This window comes from Brassica napus, unplaced genomic scaffold, assembly GCF_020379485.1.
Source record: "Brassica napus cultivar Da-Ae unplaced genomic scaffold, Da-Ae ScsIHWf_2251;HRSCAF=2904, whole genome shotgun sequence".
Classification (NCBI taxonomy): Eukaryota; Viridiplantae; Streptophyta; class Magnoliopsida; order Brassicales; family Brassicaceae; genus Brassica; species Brassica napus.
This window is the reverse complement of record NW_026015648.1, coordinates 48537-63501: the sequence shown is the minus strand read 5'-3', so window position 1 is coordinate 63501 and position 14965 is coordinate 48537. Positions and strand designations below refer to the sequence as shown.

Sequence of the window (14965 nt, the reverse complement as noted above, 5' to 3'; positions counted from 1 at the left end):
AAAGAATTGAGACGACCGACGAAAGCTCGAAATAGGTCGTTACACAGCGACCGAGCTCGGCCAAGCTCGGGAAAATGGAATATCTCCATTTTTATGCTATGACGGCATAAGGGCAGAAGAGTAAAAGCGTAAACCAACCTTGGAGCTAGTATATAAGGAGTCCTAGGCGAGGAGCATGGGAAAGAACTTTTTCAGAGCAAACTTAGCACTTAGAGCGATTTAGGCATTTTTCTGTTTTTGTTATTTCGAGCTGCGACTCAATTAGGTTTAGCCGTCTTAGGGTTGCTAGAACTAGGAATCTCGCCGACAGCTCTCGAGCCCAGGCTTATACCTTGTTGTAAACGCTCATACGCAAATTCGGAATAAGATCTTCTTTGCTCTCTTTTTCGATTTCTTATACTTTATCGTTGTTATTCTCATGTTCTGATTGCTTGACGTGTGGTAATTAGCAGATATCCGGGTACTCTGAGAAATTAGGATTTTCCTAGTTTCCTTATTTAAACGGAAATCGACAGTGCGAATTTCGGTTCCCACAAACCTAACATCAATCAGGATCTAAACCATCCTAATTTCTCATTCAACAATATAGAAGTACATGAACAAGATCTGGATAGAACACCTCACCTTAGCCTAGATCTGGATCTGAGATGCAAGTGAGATGAGATCTGAGGTTAACGACACCACACAGCTACCGCCACCACTCGCGGCTGCTCACGGCGAGGAGAGAGAGGTGTAGAGAGAGAGAGAGAGAGGAGAGAAGGAGGCGCGGCGAGGATAGAGAGAGAGAGATGAGAGGCGGCACGGTGGAGAGAGAGAGAGGAGAGAGAGTCGGCGCGGAGAGAGAGAGAGAAAAGGGGATCGACGGCTAGGGTTTCCGGTCTCCGGGAATTCTCTGCAGGGCTTCGCTTCTAAACTTCTGATGAGAGGCAAAGGAGGTGGGAGCTTGCTTTTATAAGGGGAGAGGAGGGGAAACCCTAGGGTTTTCTAGTTGGGCTGTAGAGAACCCATTAGACTTTTAAAATTTTTTGGGCTGGTTTTGGGGTGTTACATTAACCAAAATCTATGTTCTGTCATTAAATCCTGTTAAGCTTATTTCTCTTGTCTGGTATGATGTCTTCAATGGTTCGTTAATGGTGTCTGTCCATCGTCTAGCTTCAGTCTACAGGGTTCACATAGCCCAAAGCCGTGATGTTGTGCTTGAATTTGTTCCACTGTTTTTTCAACTATCACAGGCTATCCGAGCCTACACAGTCTACGATCCATTTCTCATGAATATTAGAGTTAAATCCAGGCAAAGAAGGCCTTTCCCAACCGCTTGGAGCTATGGTTCTAGAGACACTCAGCTGCTCTTGCCGGCCAACAGCTTCCGACAAAGCTCATTCTCCAATGCTTCTATCAGTTGCATACTTATTAGTTGAAGTAAAGGAGAGTCTCTCCGGCCACGATCTAGAAGCTCCGATCCATGGATCCTTGGGTCAAAGTTACATCGGATTTCCCCTAATTGTGGAGGCTATCACAATGCCATCGGCCCTTCACATGGTGCTAACCCTAGAGTTCCAGAAACTCAAGGTTTTCTCCAACGATTCCACTCATCAGAGCTATCTCTGGCAACTTCCAGTCTAAAGAAATCATCGGTTTTGTGAAAGACATCCGTTCGATCTCCTCTGGTATTGCATCAATCTCTTTCTCTAGTTCGGTAATCATTTTAGCCGATGTTTTAGCAAAAAAATCTCTTCAAGCCTTCTTATCTTTGTAATGAACTTCAAGAGTTGGGTCATCTTTGGACCCATTCTCTATTTCTTAGTTTTAATGAAATTTCTGTGACAAAAAAAAAAGAGATGTGAATTATATGGCTGAAGGAGGAATTATTAGACAAATAATAGAAAGTGCTAGCTGCTGGTCGGTTTATGGGTTTGAATGTTGATATATCTTTTGTATGTGAATGTGAGCATGCAAATGGGGATAACAACACCCATGTGTATCATGTATGTGTGTATATATAAGATCAAGGGAGATAGACAATCTAATGCATTCTTTTAAAATTGTTTTTTGCTTACAAGTAACATTTTACATATGGATTTAAGTAGAACCATATTTTATTTACTTTAATTTGTTTTCTTCCTTTTATTTTATAAACTCGTCACTAATGGGTATGGAGGCTACCAGATTCCACGTGGTTTTCTCTTCAATATTGTTACATTACATGTGCCAGTTACACAACCGAGATATACCAATGGCTAGGATTCAATATCGCCACTCAGATCATTGCAAGATACGTTTTCGTTGCTGTGCAGCTCTGATCATGACCAATTGGGCTCTGGAAAGCACAGCCGTCTCAGAAAGGTAACAAAAGCTACTGAGAATGCTCTCAAATTGTTGTTATTTTGTTGATCTTATCGTGGGTTTAGCGAGTCTTTTATAAAAGGATACGGAGTGACAATGGGAACAATGCACAAACATACATGATCCAAAGCAGAAAAATCAAAGAAGAGATTGGTTTCAATTTCTTTTTGTTTCTTTGAGAGAATCCGTTTTATTCCTATTTGGAAATAAAAAGATTTGCATATGTTGTCAAACTATTTGGTAACTGCACTTTCCATATTGTCAGAGATTTAGTCGTCGTGATTATATGTAGATTACAAATTCTACTCGGTGTGGATATAATATATAGTGTTCGAAATCAAATTCTCCCTATCTTAGACTTTTTTAGGGGAGGGCAAGAAACCCGAACTGAACTGAACCAAACCGACCCAACTGAACCCAAACCGATCTAAACCAAACTAAAGTATATGTCTAATCCGTTTGGTTCAAAATTTTATCAACCTAAATGGTTCAGTTTGACCAAAAAAAACAGAAGGGTCTTTTTTAATTAAATTAATTAAATATACTAATAATATTAAGATTTGATATATTTAACTATTTAGCCTAAGCAACTAAACATAATTTTATAGATTTTACTTTTAAATGAATAGAATAATCACAACTAAAAATAAAATAAAGAATATGAATCTCATAAATTAACATCAAAACAAAAAAAGTTATTTATGATATTTATATTAGGTTTAAAAGTAATAACATAAAATTATTGAATCACATTTTCTACATATTTATTGTGATGTTTGGTTTTACGTTTAAATATGAAGAAAATAATGATTTAGTATCAAATGATGATTTGTTTATGTTTTTATAAATCATATTTTTGTAATTGAACTATAACAAAACTAAAAAAATAACTCGTTTAAACTGAAAAATATAAACAAAACAAAATTAACCAAACCAAACACAAACTAAACCGAACTAAAACTGAACCGAACTGAAGTAAAACCAAACTGAACATAAACCAAACTATACTAATTTGGGTTAACCTTGGTTCGATATTTCTTAGACCCAAATAACCCAAACCTAACCGAACAACCAAACCCGTTATTAAACCGAAATACCCACCCCTAGACTTTTTGGTTATTTGTCGATTACATATTCCTAAAAATTTAGAGTGAAGACTAATAGTAGAGTGTGCATTCAATTTTCTTTTAGAAAACTTTGAAATCAGCAAATTACTTATTCTAACTTAAGTAGATTTCCTAACTAAACATAGAATTCAGTTTTCACTATGTCATTTTCCGTAGAATATAAAATCCATTATCCGTAGAGCAAAAGTTGAAAAATTTATTTAACAAGTTTTAGAACCCTAAAAATATACAACTAAATATTTTAATAGCATTTCTTTCATTTTCACATTTTTCATATTTTTTAGGTTAGTTATTTATTTCATTAATTTTGATAAATATAAAAAGCAACAAAGTCAAATGGTATAAAATAGTATTACCCCATTAGGACAAAGAGACTGTTTTCTGGTCTATAAATTTTTTTAATTTAATGCATTAACGCTTAAGTTATTAAGTTCTCTAATAATTATGGTTGATTATGCAAAAAACAAAAAAGAAAAGAAAAATAAAATCTGAAACGTAAGCAATATCACTTCTTTTCGTTTGTTAATCACAGATATAACCTTCAAAGACAAAAATTATCAAAATATTTTATTAAATAAATAAATACATATTTATACCCTTAAGTTCAGTTAATCTAGACTTAGAGTTTAGAATTAAAGAGTAGAGTTTTTGGTAGGAGTGATGTTTAAAATTAAAAAAAAAACCCAAAAAAACAAAAAAAAGTTTCAAAAAGCATTTTCGAATTTCAAAAAGAAAATTTGAAAAAAATAATTTTGAAATCTTTTTTTTCTAAGTTTGAGTTTGAAAACATATAGCTCGGAACTACAAATTATTTATTTGTATTGTGAAATATTTTTGGTCATTTTTATATTTGGGGACTGTTTTTGTAATAAAAACTTAAAAAGAAACTATTTGAGAGAATTGACCCATAAAATAATTATAATTAATATATTTCTTTTGATTTGAAGAAAAAACATACATAATATAATTTTTGGCATGTACAATGTATTGCATTTCTCGTAACATATAGTAACATATTTATTGTATTATATATTTATAGCAATTTTTTTATTTTTAATAGGAATATTAATATTTATAGGAATATTAATTCGGTATGGCTTGTTTATTTGATGGACACTACATACGAGTAATATGATTCTTCATAGACACTAGACCCGGATGCAACTACACCTTACATGAAAAAAAAAACTTCTCTACTCCAATTTATTCACTGGCTTATAACTATAAGAAGTAACTAGGTTAAGATCCGCGCCTTGTATATATATAAATAATTATATATATAATATGTTTTTTACATAAAATAATAAATATATATTGAATAATTAAAAATCATTAACTATTACATATATAATTAAATTGGTGCGAACATATAATTAAATCAATTTTATTAACCCAAACAATATTTTTTCTATTTAATAGGATATGTAATTAAATTTTAAAAGATATTAACATACATATTGAATTTTTAACATTAATGTCTATTAAATGTTGCTTTCTACTCATATGATTGTTTGATTATTTGTATCTTTTATAGTAAAAACTTTAAATTACTGAAAACAAAATTTTCATGGAATTAATAGCTTTAGTAATTTATATTTTTTTTTAAAAAAAATAAGTTGTCAATGTTCATTCAAATCTTTTATCAAAAAAATTGTTCAGATTAAATTTCAAAACTAAAATATTTATGTATTTGATATGGTTTACCATTTAATTAAAAATGATATATATATATATATATATATATATATTAGTCTTAATAATTATTTAAATTAGACTTTTTACTTATATTATTTTGTAATTATTTGTATTTTTCATAACAAAAATTTTAAACCATGGATCACAAAATTTGAATGTGAAACTTTTAACAGTTTTAGTAGATTATAGTCATTTTTAAAAATTCAAAATATAATATATACAGAAAAATCTGAATTTTAATTATATTGTTATTTTGGTTGTTTAATTTATTTTAATAGTTTAATCTTAAACAAATATGATAGAAGATACACTAATTTTTATTAAATCTTTATTATTCAAAATCATTAATTGTCATATATACTTTAGCCGCATTAGACAATTCCGTAATTTTTATTTAAGGAAATAATAAAGAACATTAATAATAAATTTATGGTTAGTTTAATAAAAAATTTATTATATAATTAGATGGACTAACATATTTTTCTAATGATTCTAAAAATCATCCTAGTGATGACACGGGGCTACAAATAAAGTTGTAATGCTTCTCAAATAATATAAAGGGGATAATTCAAGAGGGTTTATTAACGTGCATGGTACTAAAAATTTAATACTTAGTTTAATTTGTGGATGGGCTACATCAATGCTTGAGCACAAAACTGACATGCAAACAGATTCCAAGAAGAACACTTGCTAATCATCATTTATATATATATATACTATACTAAAAGAAAGATATCCTGAGTCCTAAAGCTATCCACGTAGAATTAAAAAATCCACCAATCAGCACATTTCATTTCTCTACATCAGACAGGTTGGGCTTTCGGTTTGGGCTTCGTTTGTTTTTTGCCAAATTACACAATCAGACACCAAAATGAGTGGGCCTGAGCTTGAGGTTGATTTGCTGTTTGCCCTAAACTTAACAACGCATGGTTCTTCTTCTGAGAAGACGAGATATGGTTGAGACTAGACGTAGCTCTTCAGCTTCCAAGAGTTTCTATACTTCTTCTTCATCCCCTGAACTGTCTTCTCATCTCCAGTCCCTACCAAGCGATCTAAGGTCAAGATCCATGCTGCTATTAAATCCGTATGTTAGTTTTTATCCGAGTCTGAGCTTCTTCTTTTTTTCTGGTTTCAAATATGATTTTTGATTTTTTATAACTTAGGCATCGGCAGCGGAACCGACGGGGTCTTCGTCTGCGAGCGAGGTTCGTGTTGAGAAATAAGGACCGGTTTTGGATCCTGGATTCGGAATCTGAAGAGCCGGAGCTTGGATCCTCTGATCCGTAAGCTATGGATACGGAGAAGACTGTTTTAACCGATGTGCCTGTTTTGGAGATCTCTCTTGAAGCCGACACAAACCCTAAAGTTGATGTCGTGCCGACACCTACAATAGCAGGTTTGGATGTCTGTCTCATGATTTTTTCTGGTTAATTATGATTTCTAATGTTTTTGTGGATTTAGGGGAAGTGGTGACGGATGGTGAGAAGTCGAAGGCGGGGAAGAATCGAGCTAAGGATCCATGGGCGAAGCTACTTTCTGAGTACTCTCAGGTGGGTCAAGTTTCATCAGTGATTGTTTTTTATTGGTTTGATCTAATAGTCTGTGAATTGCGCCTTTAGGATTTAGTTGTCTGCATGTCTGTTTCTTTTATATTTTTTTCCAGCAAAACCCATAAGTATGTTGTTATGTATGTGTCTCTGTGACTTTTTGTGTCTGCAAGTTGCACATTGAGTGTTTAGTAATGTGCAGTTCGTGTAATATTTTTTGTGAAGGTTTGGTCTTTCAATTCATGCCCAACGAGTTTAGTTCGCTTCATGTTCGGTTCTTTTACATTTTTCCGACAGAACTATGTTGTTATGTCTGATACATTTCTACTTCTTGACTACAATACTTCTGTTTCTAACTGTCCCAATGCTTTTTTCTATGTAATTTCAGAACCCACACCGTATCATGAGGGGCGCTGTATTCACTGTTAGATGCCGAGGATGTGATTTATCTATCACACCAATATATGCTCAGCACCCTGTGTGAAAATCAAGCATTCTGATGTAAGGACATCTTATTTGCTCCTTTTTGATCTTAGTCTCTTTAAGAACAAAAGTTTTTTTCTAACGTAATTATCGTGTGGTTTACTTCACGGATGAATACATTCAGATTATAACATGGAGTTTAAACAATGCATCAAACTAGCTCCCATTACCTTCAGATGTCTTTTTTAAGAAATGCGCTTATATTTTAATTTTTAACTGACCAGCTACTTAAGAAATCTCAAATTTACTTAAGCAAAATAATTAATGGAATTTAATTTCTTTAAGCCCATTAAGCAATGGATGTAAACGTGAAACTTAGTTTAGAAGGGAAAGCCTTCGAAGCTTCATCCGCTATCTTACAGGCGTTTGAGTTCAAAGAAAACCTAAAGCTTCAACAATTTATGAAGCTCGCATGCATTTTATGCACGTGCACACTTGCCATCTTTAGCCAACTACGTGGCAAGGTACTTCAGTTTCTTCTCTACGTCTATTTGATAACTTTTCCTTTTTAATTTGAGTCCCTATGTGTTTTTGTTGATGCTTCAGGTTTCTTTGATTCTGTCGAAGTCTAAGAAGCATGAAGTTGGCATGACTGGGATAACCTTGGAGATTATTGATGATATACACTGCCATGTACTTTGTTAATTGTTTTGTTCTTTTGGGAACTGTGTCTTTGTGTGTGTGTGTGTTTTCTTCTTAAAAAGGTTGGTGTTGTGTATTTTTCATTACCAAAATGATATAATTATATTAGTTCACTTAGTAAAATACAAATAGAGAGAATTTACTTATAGTTTAGGATTTCCTCGACTTGAATTCTCAATTACATTATCTCTACTATATAAAAGGAACAGACTCCTAAGCTATGACACATCAACTAAAATCTTTACATCCAATGAAAGTGCCACATCACCAAAATTTACATGTCATCGTCTAATCCCACGAAATCTGTATCATTTCCCTTCTCTAACGTTCCAGGTATAACTCCTCCTAAAGGCAACCCAACAATCCTAAAGGCAACCGTTCAGCAGCTCCGGCGTAAAACCACTTCGACTCTTGAAAGCCTTATTTAATAATAAAACATTTCATTGACTTGGGAATTAGTAGAGAGGCAACTGTTGAGGATGTGGGGATGAGTACTAGGAGGAAGAGGAGGCACCGTTCAGTGATATTGGAAAATATCGAAGCAGAGATAGTACTACTAAGAGAGAAGCTGAACATGAATGAAGATGAGAGCTTGTGGAGACGCAAATCGGGTTTTAAACATAAGTTTTCAACTCAAGAAACTTGGATGCTAATAAGAGAAGCTGGTATACAATGTTCTTGGGCACCGGGAGTTTGGTTTTCTCATGCCACACCCAAGTTTGCGTTTATGACATGGTTGGCAATACATGATAGACTGTCTACAATGGACAGAATATCTCGGTGGAGTCGGGGTGTGGATCCAACTTGTGTTTTATGCAAGAATGCAGTGGAGTCAAGGGTCATCTCTTTTTCGAATGTGCTTTCTCAGTTGGAGTGATATTGTGGGACTGATTACAGTAAGAAACTTGGAGAAGAAGGCTCTGTACTGTATCAGGTACACATTTCAGGCTACTCTCCATGCGATTTGGCGAGAGAGGAATAAGATCACTCATGGAGATAAGCCTCTTCCTCTAGTGAGCTTGAAGAAGTTAATAGATAAGGGAGTAAGAAACAAGTTGAGTTTGATAAGGGGTAAAGGTGTGAAGAACATGGAGGGGATTCTTCAATTTTGGTTTGAGACAAGAATGTGAATATTTTATAGTTTAAGTGATGTTTTGATGTAAAAAGGTCACACTTGATGTACAAAGGCTTTTTGATGAGTAAGAATATAACATTCATTCAAAAAAAAAAATAATAATAATAAAACATTTCAATGGCAGACACCTCTTCGATTTCCTCAGCTCCACCATAAAAACTCAAGCTCCAAACCGTCATTTGACCTTCAAGACTGGAACTGTTACTCAGGTCAAACATTATGGAACGGTCACAAGTCAGGGACTGAAGAGCTCTCATATTTCCCGGTGTCCCTTTGGAGCGGGATAAATTCTCCGTTCGTGTGGACTTGAAGGCATATGCATTCCTAGTAAGAAGATGGAGGATGAAACTTGAAATCTTTCAACCTATTTTATCAATTCTTTTACAGCTGATTGTAATACATATAAACATTTAATACAAATAGTTTCAAATTTTTATGATAAATTCTAATGTATATATGTAACATGGTCATATCTATAATAATAATTTAGAGTTTTCTCTCACCTCCTTCAGCCACGTCCTTCTTTTGGTGTGCGCATATGTCGCCACGTGTCGGCGCTTAATTGGTTACTTCTTTTTGTTTTTTTTTTCCATTATTCGGTTTGGGCTCCGGCGTCTTTTTATTTTTTTTATTATCGCGGCCCAACTTGAAGCACGCCTAGGGTTTTCACGTCTCATCTTCGTCTTCGTCTTCTACGTTCTCATCATCGACCGCGAGACGCAGAGATTCGAGCCTGTTCAGTGTCCCTAACGCCTCCGATTTTAATAACTCTGCAACTTAACTCCACCTCACCCCTTTTAATCCACTCCTTCCACTTTAATTGCTCAATCAATACACCTCTTCGTAGTCCATCGTACCCGGCTTAATCCTCACCTATAAAGAAGGACAGTATTGTCAATCTTCTCAATTCCATTTGTTATACTTTAAAACTCTAATGTATCACTAACTCACTTTTTAACATCGTTTATTTGAAGGGATACTACTGTATGTGTTAGTATCTTTGACTCCTTGGCCCTTGCATTCCATAGCAAGCTCGATGTGTATGGAAGAGAGCCAAGTTGGTTTCGGGTAAGCTTGCGTGCTGTCATGCAGTTGATAATTTTTTTTTGTTTGGTTGTTATAAACTTATATAAGGTCCCATGTGTTTTGGCAGGAAAATTATATTTGAATGGCACTTCTGCGACACGTATTTTTTTTGACTCTGAAACTGCTGTAGGAGCAGATGCATTTGAAAGGCAAGCATCCTTTCCCTTATTTGATAACACAAATTTGACTTTTTTTTGCTATTGATTTGTCATAAGCGTTTACATGTTATTATCCTCGCAGATTGCCAAGTGGTGATACAGACCAGTCAGGGTCTTCATCAAAGGTGGTTCACACACAAAAGATTGAACCCATGACGGTTTCAGAGCTTAACCAATTTATTTTCACGGCCGATCCTCAGGTTTTTTTGTTTACATGTTCTTAATTTTACTCCTTCCTAGACTGTACTTAAGATTGTGATTTTCTCTTGATTTGACAGATAATTGAGTTTCTCTGTATGGCCAGGTGACTGAGATTCAGCTTGATGAGGGTTGGTGTTACATTGGCTGCTCCACTTGCTCCAAGAAACTCATACGAGAGGAGACTTCATTCACATGCGTCCCATGCAATGAAACCAATGCTGTGGCTAAACTCAAGTAAATTATTTTCGCTTTGTGCGTCTTGGTGGTTGTAAAAAAGTACTAAATTTCATTTCAATCCGACAGGTATCGTGTGATTCTCTCCGTGTCAGATGACACTGGTGCAGCAGCTTTCCTTGGTTTTGATGAAGAGGTTGCTAGCCTGACTCATGTTCTTGCTTCTGATGCTGCACAGATCGTGGTATGCCCGCTAATCGACCTCTACGTCTTGAGCGTGTAATGTATTATTGTATACTTAGTTTACGTATATTTTTCCTACACATTTCAGGGGATAGGTACTAATGCCCAAGTTGACATTGACCTACCTCGCTCACTCGCTAATCTGGTGGGGAGTACCTACACTTTCCAGCTCAGGTTAAAGGACTTCAATTTTGGTCCAAATCACCGAAGCTTTACCATATCTCGCATATTCCCCGCACGTGATCTTGCGCCAAAGCCAACTTTTTTCTGTGAGTGTACTTGAGTTCTCTTTATTTGTAAGTAACGCTTATATATTGATCTGATATAAAACTATCGGGTGTTGCTAGCAGGAGGGTGGCGAGGATACCGATCAATCTCTCCCCCAATCTGTGGCAACATGATTAGATGTCAGAGCTGGTATCGTAAACAATGTTGCAGATCAGCTCACCAAAGCTGATGGTGACGTCTAGCACATGAAGCAGTAGCATCGGGTGAAGACGCTGGGGAAGCAACTGCACGTAAGAAAGCACGTGTGGAATGAGTGCTAGCTTGGAACCCAAACAACCACGATTAGACTATGTCATTCTCTGTTTTTTCATATCTGGATTTGCTTTTTGTCCTTTAGTTTCTGTTTTTTTTTTTTTAAGTCTTTGCTATGTCGTTTTCCAAATATTTCTTAATGAAAAACTATGGGTCGTGGTTGTCCTAATTGGCTAATTCCTATTTCTCATGTGCCTAGCATTAATTATATTTTTCCTTAATTTTATCATGGTTATTATTATAGATTCAGTTATGTAAAGTTTGAACAAGCTAACTTCACCAGTGTATGAACCATCATCCTTCATTTTTTACGGAGTTCTAATGTAAAAGCATATATTAACCAAGTTAAAACATTTGTTTACGTTATGTTACATGGTAAATAAAAAACTATTAAAAAGTCACCTCAAATTGGGTGTTAAATTTGGACTCTCTTTCCTCTTAGCACATTGGGAAAAATAACTACAAGTGATTGGAAGATCCAACTAAACTTAAAATGATGACATCTAATCACCTTGGCCAGCTACTTTACACGGCATCATTTAGGACCCAATGACATGTACTTAATGGGGATAAATTTCCTATTTAAGTTTATAAAAATTGGGTTTGTGCTAGGGGTTATTCATGTATTTAAAATTAAACAAAATTTAGACTAAGTTTGCATTGTAGAGTTATATATTACAAAATCAAAACATTAATATATAATAAATCCATTACAAAAGTGACTTCAGAGTGGGTATTTAAATTTTCCTCCCTTTCCTCTTATGTCAGTGGAAACAATTATTAAGAGTGATCGAAAGATCTAAGTGAAACAAAGAGGATTGCATGTAAAAACATTGACCATCGAATTTCCACTGCTTCTTCCAAGACCTAATGACAAGTACTTTATGTGAAGAACATTTGACAACATTTAAGCTTTCACATACTTAATATGTTAGTTCTCTCTTATTACTATATGATTAATATAAATATTTATATTATGTTAAATTAAATTGGAACAGTAACAATTGTTTTCTGATTTTTTAGCCTAGACTGCTAGGATCTTTCGCAGAGAGTTATTTTTTATTGGTTGTTCTATTCCGGTCTGGTTACCCAGACCACCTCAAGTTTGAGTAATAGAATGGCCGTTCGACGTCAAAAAAAAAAAAAAAAAATTGTATGCTGCCTATACGTCTCCCATTGATCAAAAAAACTACACGCACATCTTCAATACAATAGCATGAAACAGCCGTTACAAACAAACCTCATAATTTTCTCTGGATCTTCGTTGCAGACTCTGCATCTGTGATTTCTGAAATATAATAAAAAAAAACTTTGAGTACATCTGCATTGCAAGAAGTCATGGTTAAGTCCCCAGTACCAGAAACAGATAAAGGACCTTTAAGGAGATCAAGGAGAACAGAAAGTGTTCCTCTACTATCCACACCATCATCATCAACTGCAACTAAAAGAAGCCGGAAAAAAAAGGTAAGTCGTAGCGAGACACTAATTTACACATACTTATATATTTTGACGACTTCTTCAAGTTATTTACTCTCTGTTTCATCAGTATCTGATGAACGCCAGTCTTGGTTGAAAGAGCAATTTCTACCACTCACACCTCCAACTTTGCTCGGATGCAGAGGAGACGTAGATCGTATTAAAGGTATAGCATCCCTCATTCGGAGACTTATTTATCAAGCCAAATCTAATGTGTTGGCTCTGACTTTTTCCAATCTGATTACATTCTCAGAAACTAATGGGCGGCTCGCCCGACAGAACCGAAGAAGCATGCGCGCACAAAAGAGAAACAACGCACTACAACAAGAGATACAGCACAACGCAGACGCTATCTTAGCTGTTCAAAATAACACTGTCAATGTTGTTGACTCAGAACGTGGTAATGACCAAGCAGGTAGAACATCCAAAATTTTATTATAATTCGCAACTCACCTTGCATTATTAATTTGAATTATAGATAACAGAAGGATAGCTCGGGCTCTGCGGATGGGGAGACTAATCAACAAGAGAGTAGCCACTACAAGAAAATGTTAGCTCTTCGTTAAGACTTTATAATTGCTGTCAGTTTACAAAGCGTCTTAAGCTACTACGGTCTTTCTATAACTAATACCATAGCTTTAACATTTTTATAAGCAGCATTAGTGTGTGTGAGTGGAAGCCGACCAGGTATGAATCAAACAATCTATGCACATGAAATTAACAATATATGTTGCCAATAAAACTTTCTCAACTGAACTGGCAGGGAGGTACCGGCGCCCAGTTGTAAACAAGTGGGAGTTAGCAACATGCCCGGACTGTCAAGCAATTGTCTGGAATGCAGAAGCTGTAGTTCAAGAGACACGGAACTCACCCAGAAGGTTCAGCATATGTTGTCAGCAAGGGCGTGTAAAGCTACCACCTAGACGACAACCACCTTCACCTCTGAAAGAACTTCTCCAAAAATCAAGCTTCAAAATTATGATCCGCGTTGCTAATGGAATGTTAGCCTTCACATCCATGGGTGGCCAAATTGACAACTCTGTTACTAACACTCCTGGACCCTTTTCATTTAGACTTCATGGGCAAACTCACCACAGAATATATTCTCTTCACATGCAATGAAGCATGAATGCTTATCACGATCGATTAAAACTATAAGTTCGTTTTGGTATTAAAATATAAAAATCGCTTATATTATCGAATACTGAAGATATTTCTAACACAAATTGCATGATTTGGTTTTGCTCCGAGTCTATAAACATTAACATTAACAAAGAAAAACATTAGCTCTTCTTCATACAGCTGCAGATATATATTACACGGTAACATAAATTTGACACAAATAACATTTACGAACATAATTGCTGCACAATAAAATATCAAAAATAAGGCCAAACAATTATTTGACACATTTACGAATAACATTATTCCTTACAATTTAGTAAAACGAAATTGAATATAAAGAAAAACGCATCAATACAACAACATATATTACTCTAAGATATGAAGCATACCCTCATTTAGTCATTTATCGACCCCAAAATATAAACACTTTCATTACACGTACTTCCCCTAAACACCATACCCATTTCAACACTTTTTAAACATGACAAACCTTTCAACTACACTCAACTACATACACTCCTAACAACTAAATGCCAGAACACAAGATTTTGAAAACTGAATCAAATAAAATATCCGAAACCGGCGCGTAGCGCCGAAAGACCCCTAGTTTAATATAATATGGGCATATTTTGTGGACTCTTTGGAGGTTCAATCTTGATGGACAAGAGGGAATAGCAGAGCATAAATCCCAGAGATATATTGATGGGCTTTAAAACAAAATAAATGTCGAAAAATGTTGATTACATACAATCTGTATCATCTCTTTACGAATTTATAAACATAAACAAAGAATTAACTATTTAATATCACTAAGCTTCGATGTGAAATAAACTTTAGTATCACGAGGCACAAGCTTTTTTAGATTTGTGGAATCATAAAAAACGAGAAACGAAAAGAATGGGAAAAGCTCAAGGAAAGTGATACGTTCAAATGAGTGGCAATGTAAATTAGACAGAAGTAAAAGTAAAATAAAAAAACCATTATAAAAAG

General features: G+C 34.9%; 1 protein-coding gene across 1 annotated transcript; it reads left to right on the top strand.

Moving 5' to 3' along the window:
* Positions 1 to 5703: 5703 nt before the first annotated feature.
* LOC106379125 lies at positions 5704 to 12146 on the top strand. The gene is made up of 9 exons (XM_048773145.1): positions 5704 to 6249; positions 6329 to 6561; positions 6627 to 6715; positions 7101 to 10040; positions 10126 to 10416; positions 10521 to 10651; positions 10721 to 10835; positions 10923 to 11103; positions 11182 to 12146. The coding sequence occupies exons 5-9, from the start codon at positions 10369 to 10371 to the stop codon at positions 11289 to 11291; spliced, it is 585 nt and encodes a 194-aa protein (XP_048629102.1). The 5' UTR covers positions 5704 to 6249; positions 6329 to 6561; positions 6627 to 6715; positions 7101 to 10040; positions 10126 to 10368; the 3' UTR covers positions 11292 to 12146.
* Positions 12147 to 14965: the final 2819 nt, after the last annotated feature.

Excerpts from the sequence above, each read along its gene's own strand:
- LOC106379125 (XM_048773145.1), top strand. The coding sequence starts at position 10,369 with ATGACGGTTTCAGAGCTTAACCAATTTATTTTCACGGCCGATCCTCAG. Across the intron at positions 10,417-10,520 it reads TTTTCACGGCCGATCCTCAG|GTGACTGAGATTCAGCTTGA; the intron begins GTTTTTTTGTTT and ends CTGTATGGCCAG. Across the intron at positions 10,652-10,720 it reads AATGCTGTGGCTAAACTCAA|GTATCGTGTGATTCTCTCCG; the intron begins GTAAATTATTTT and ends TCAATCCGACAG.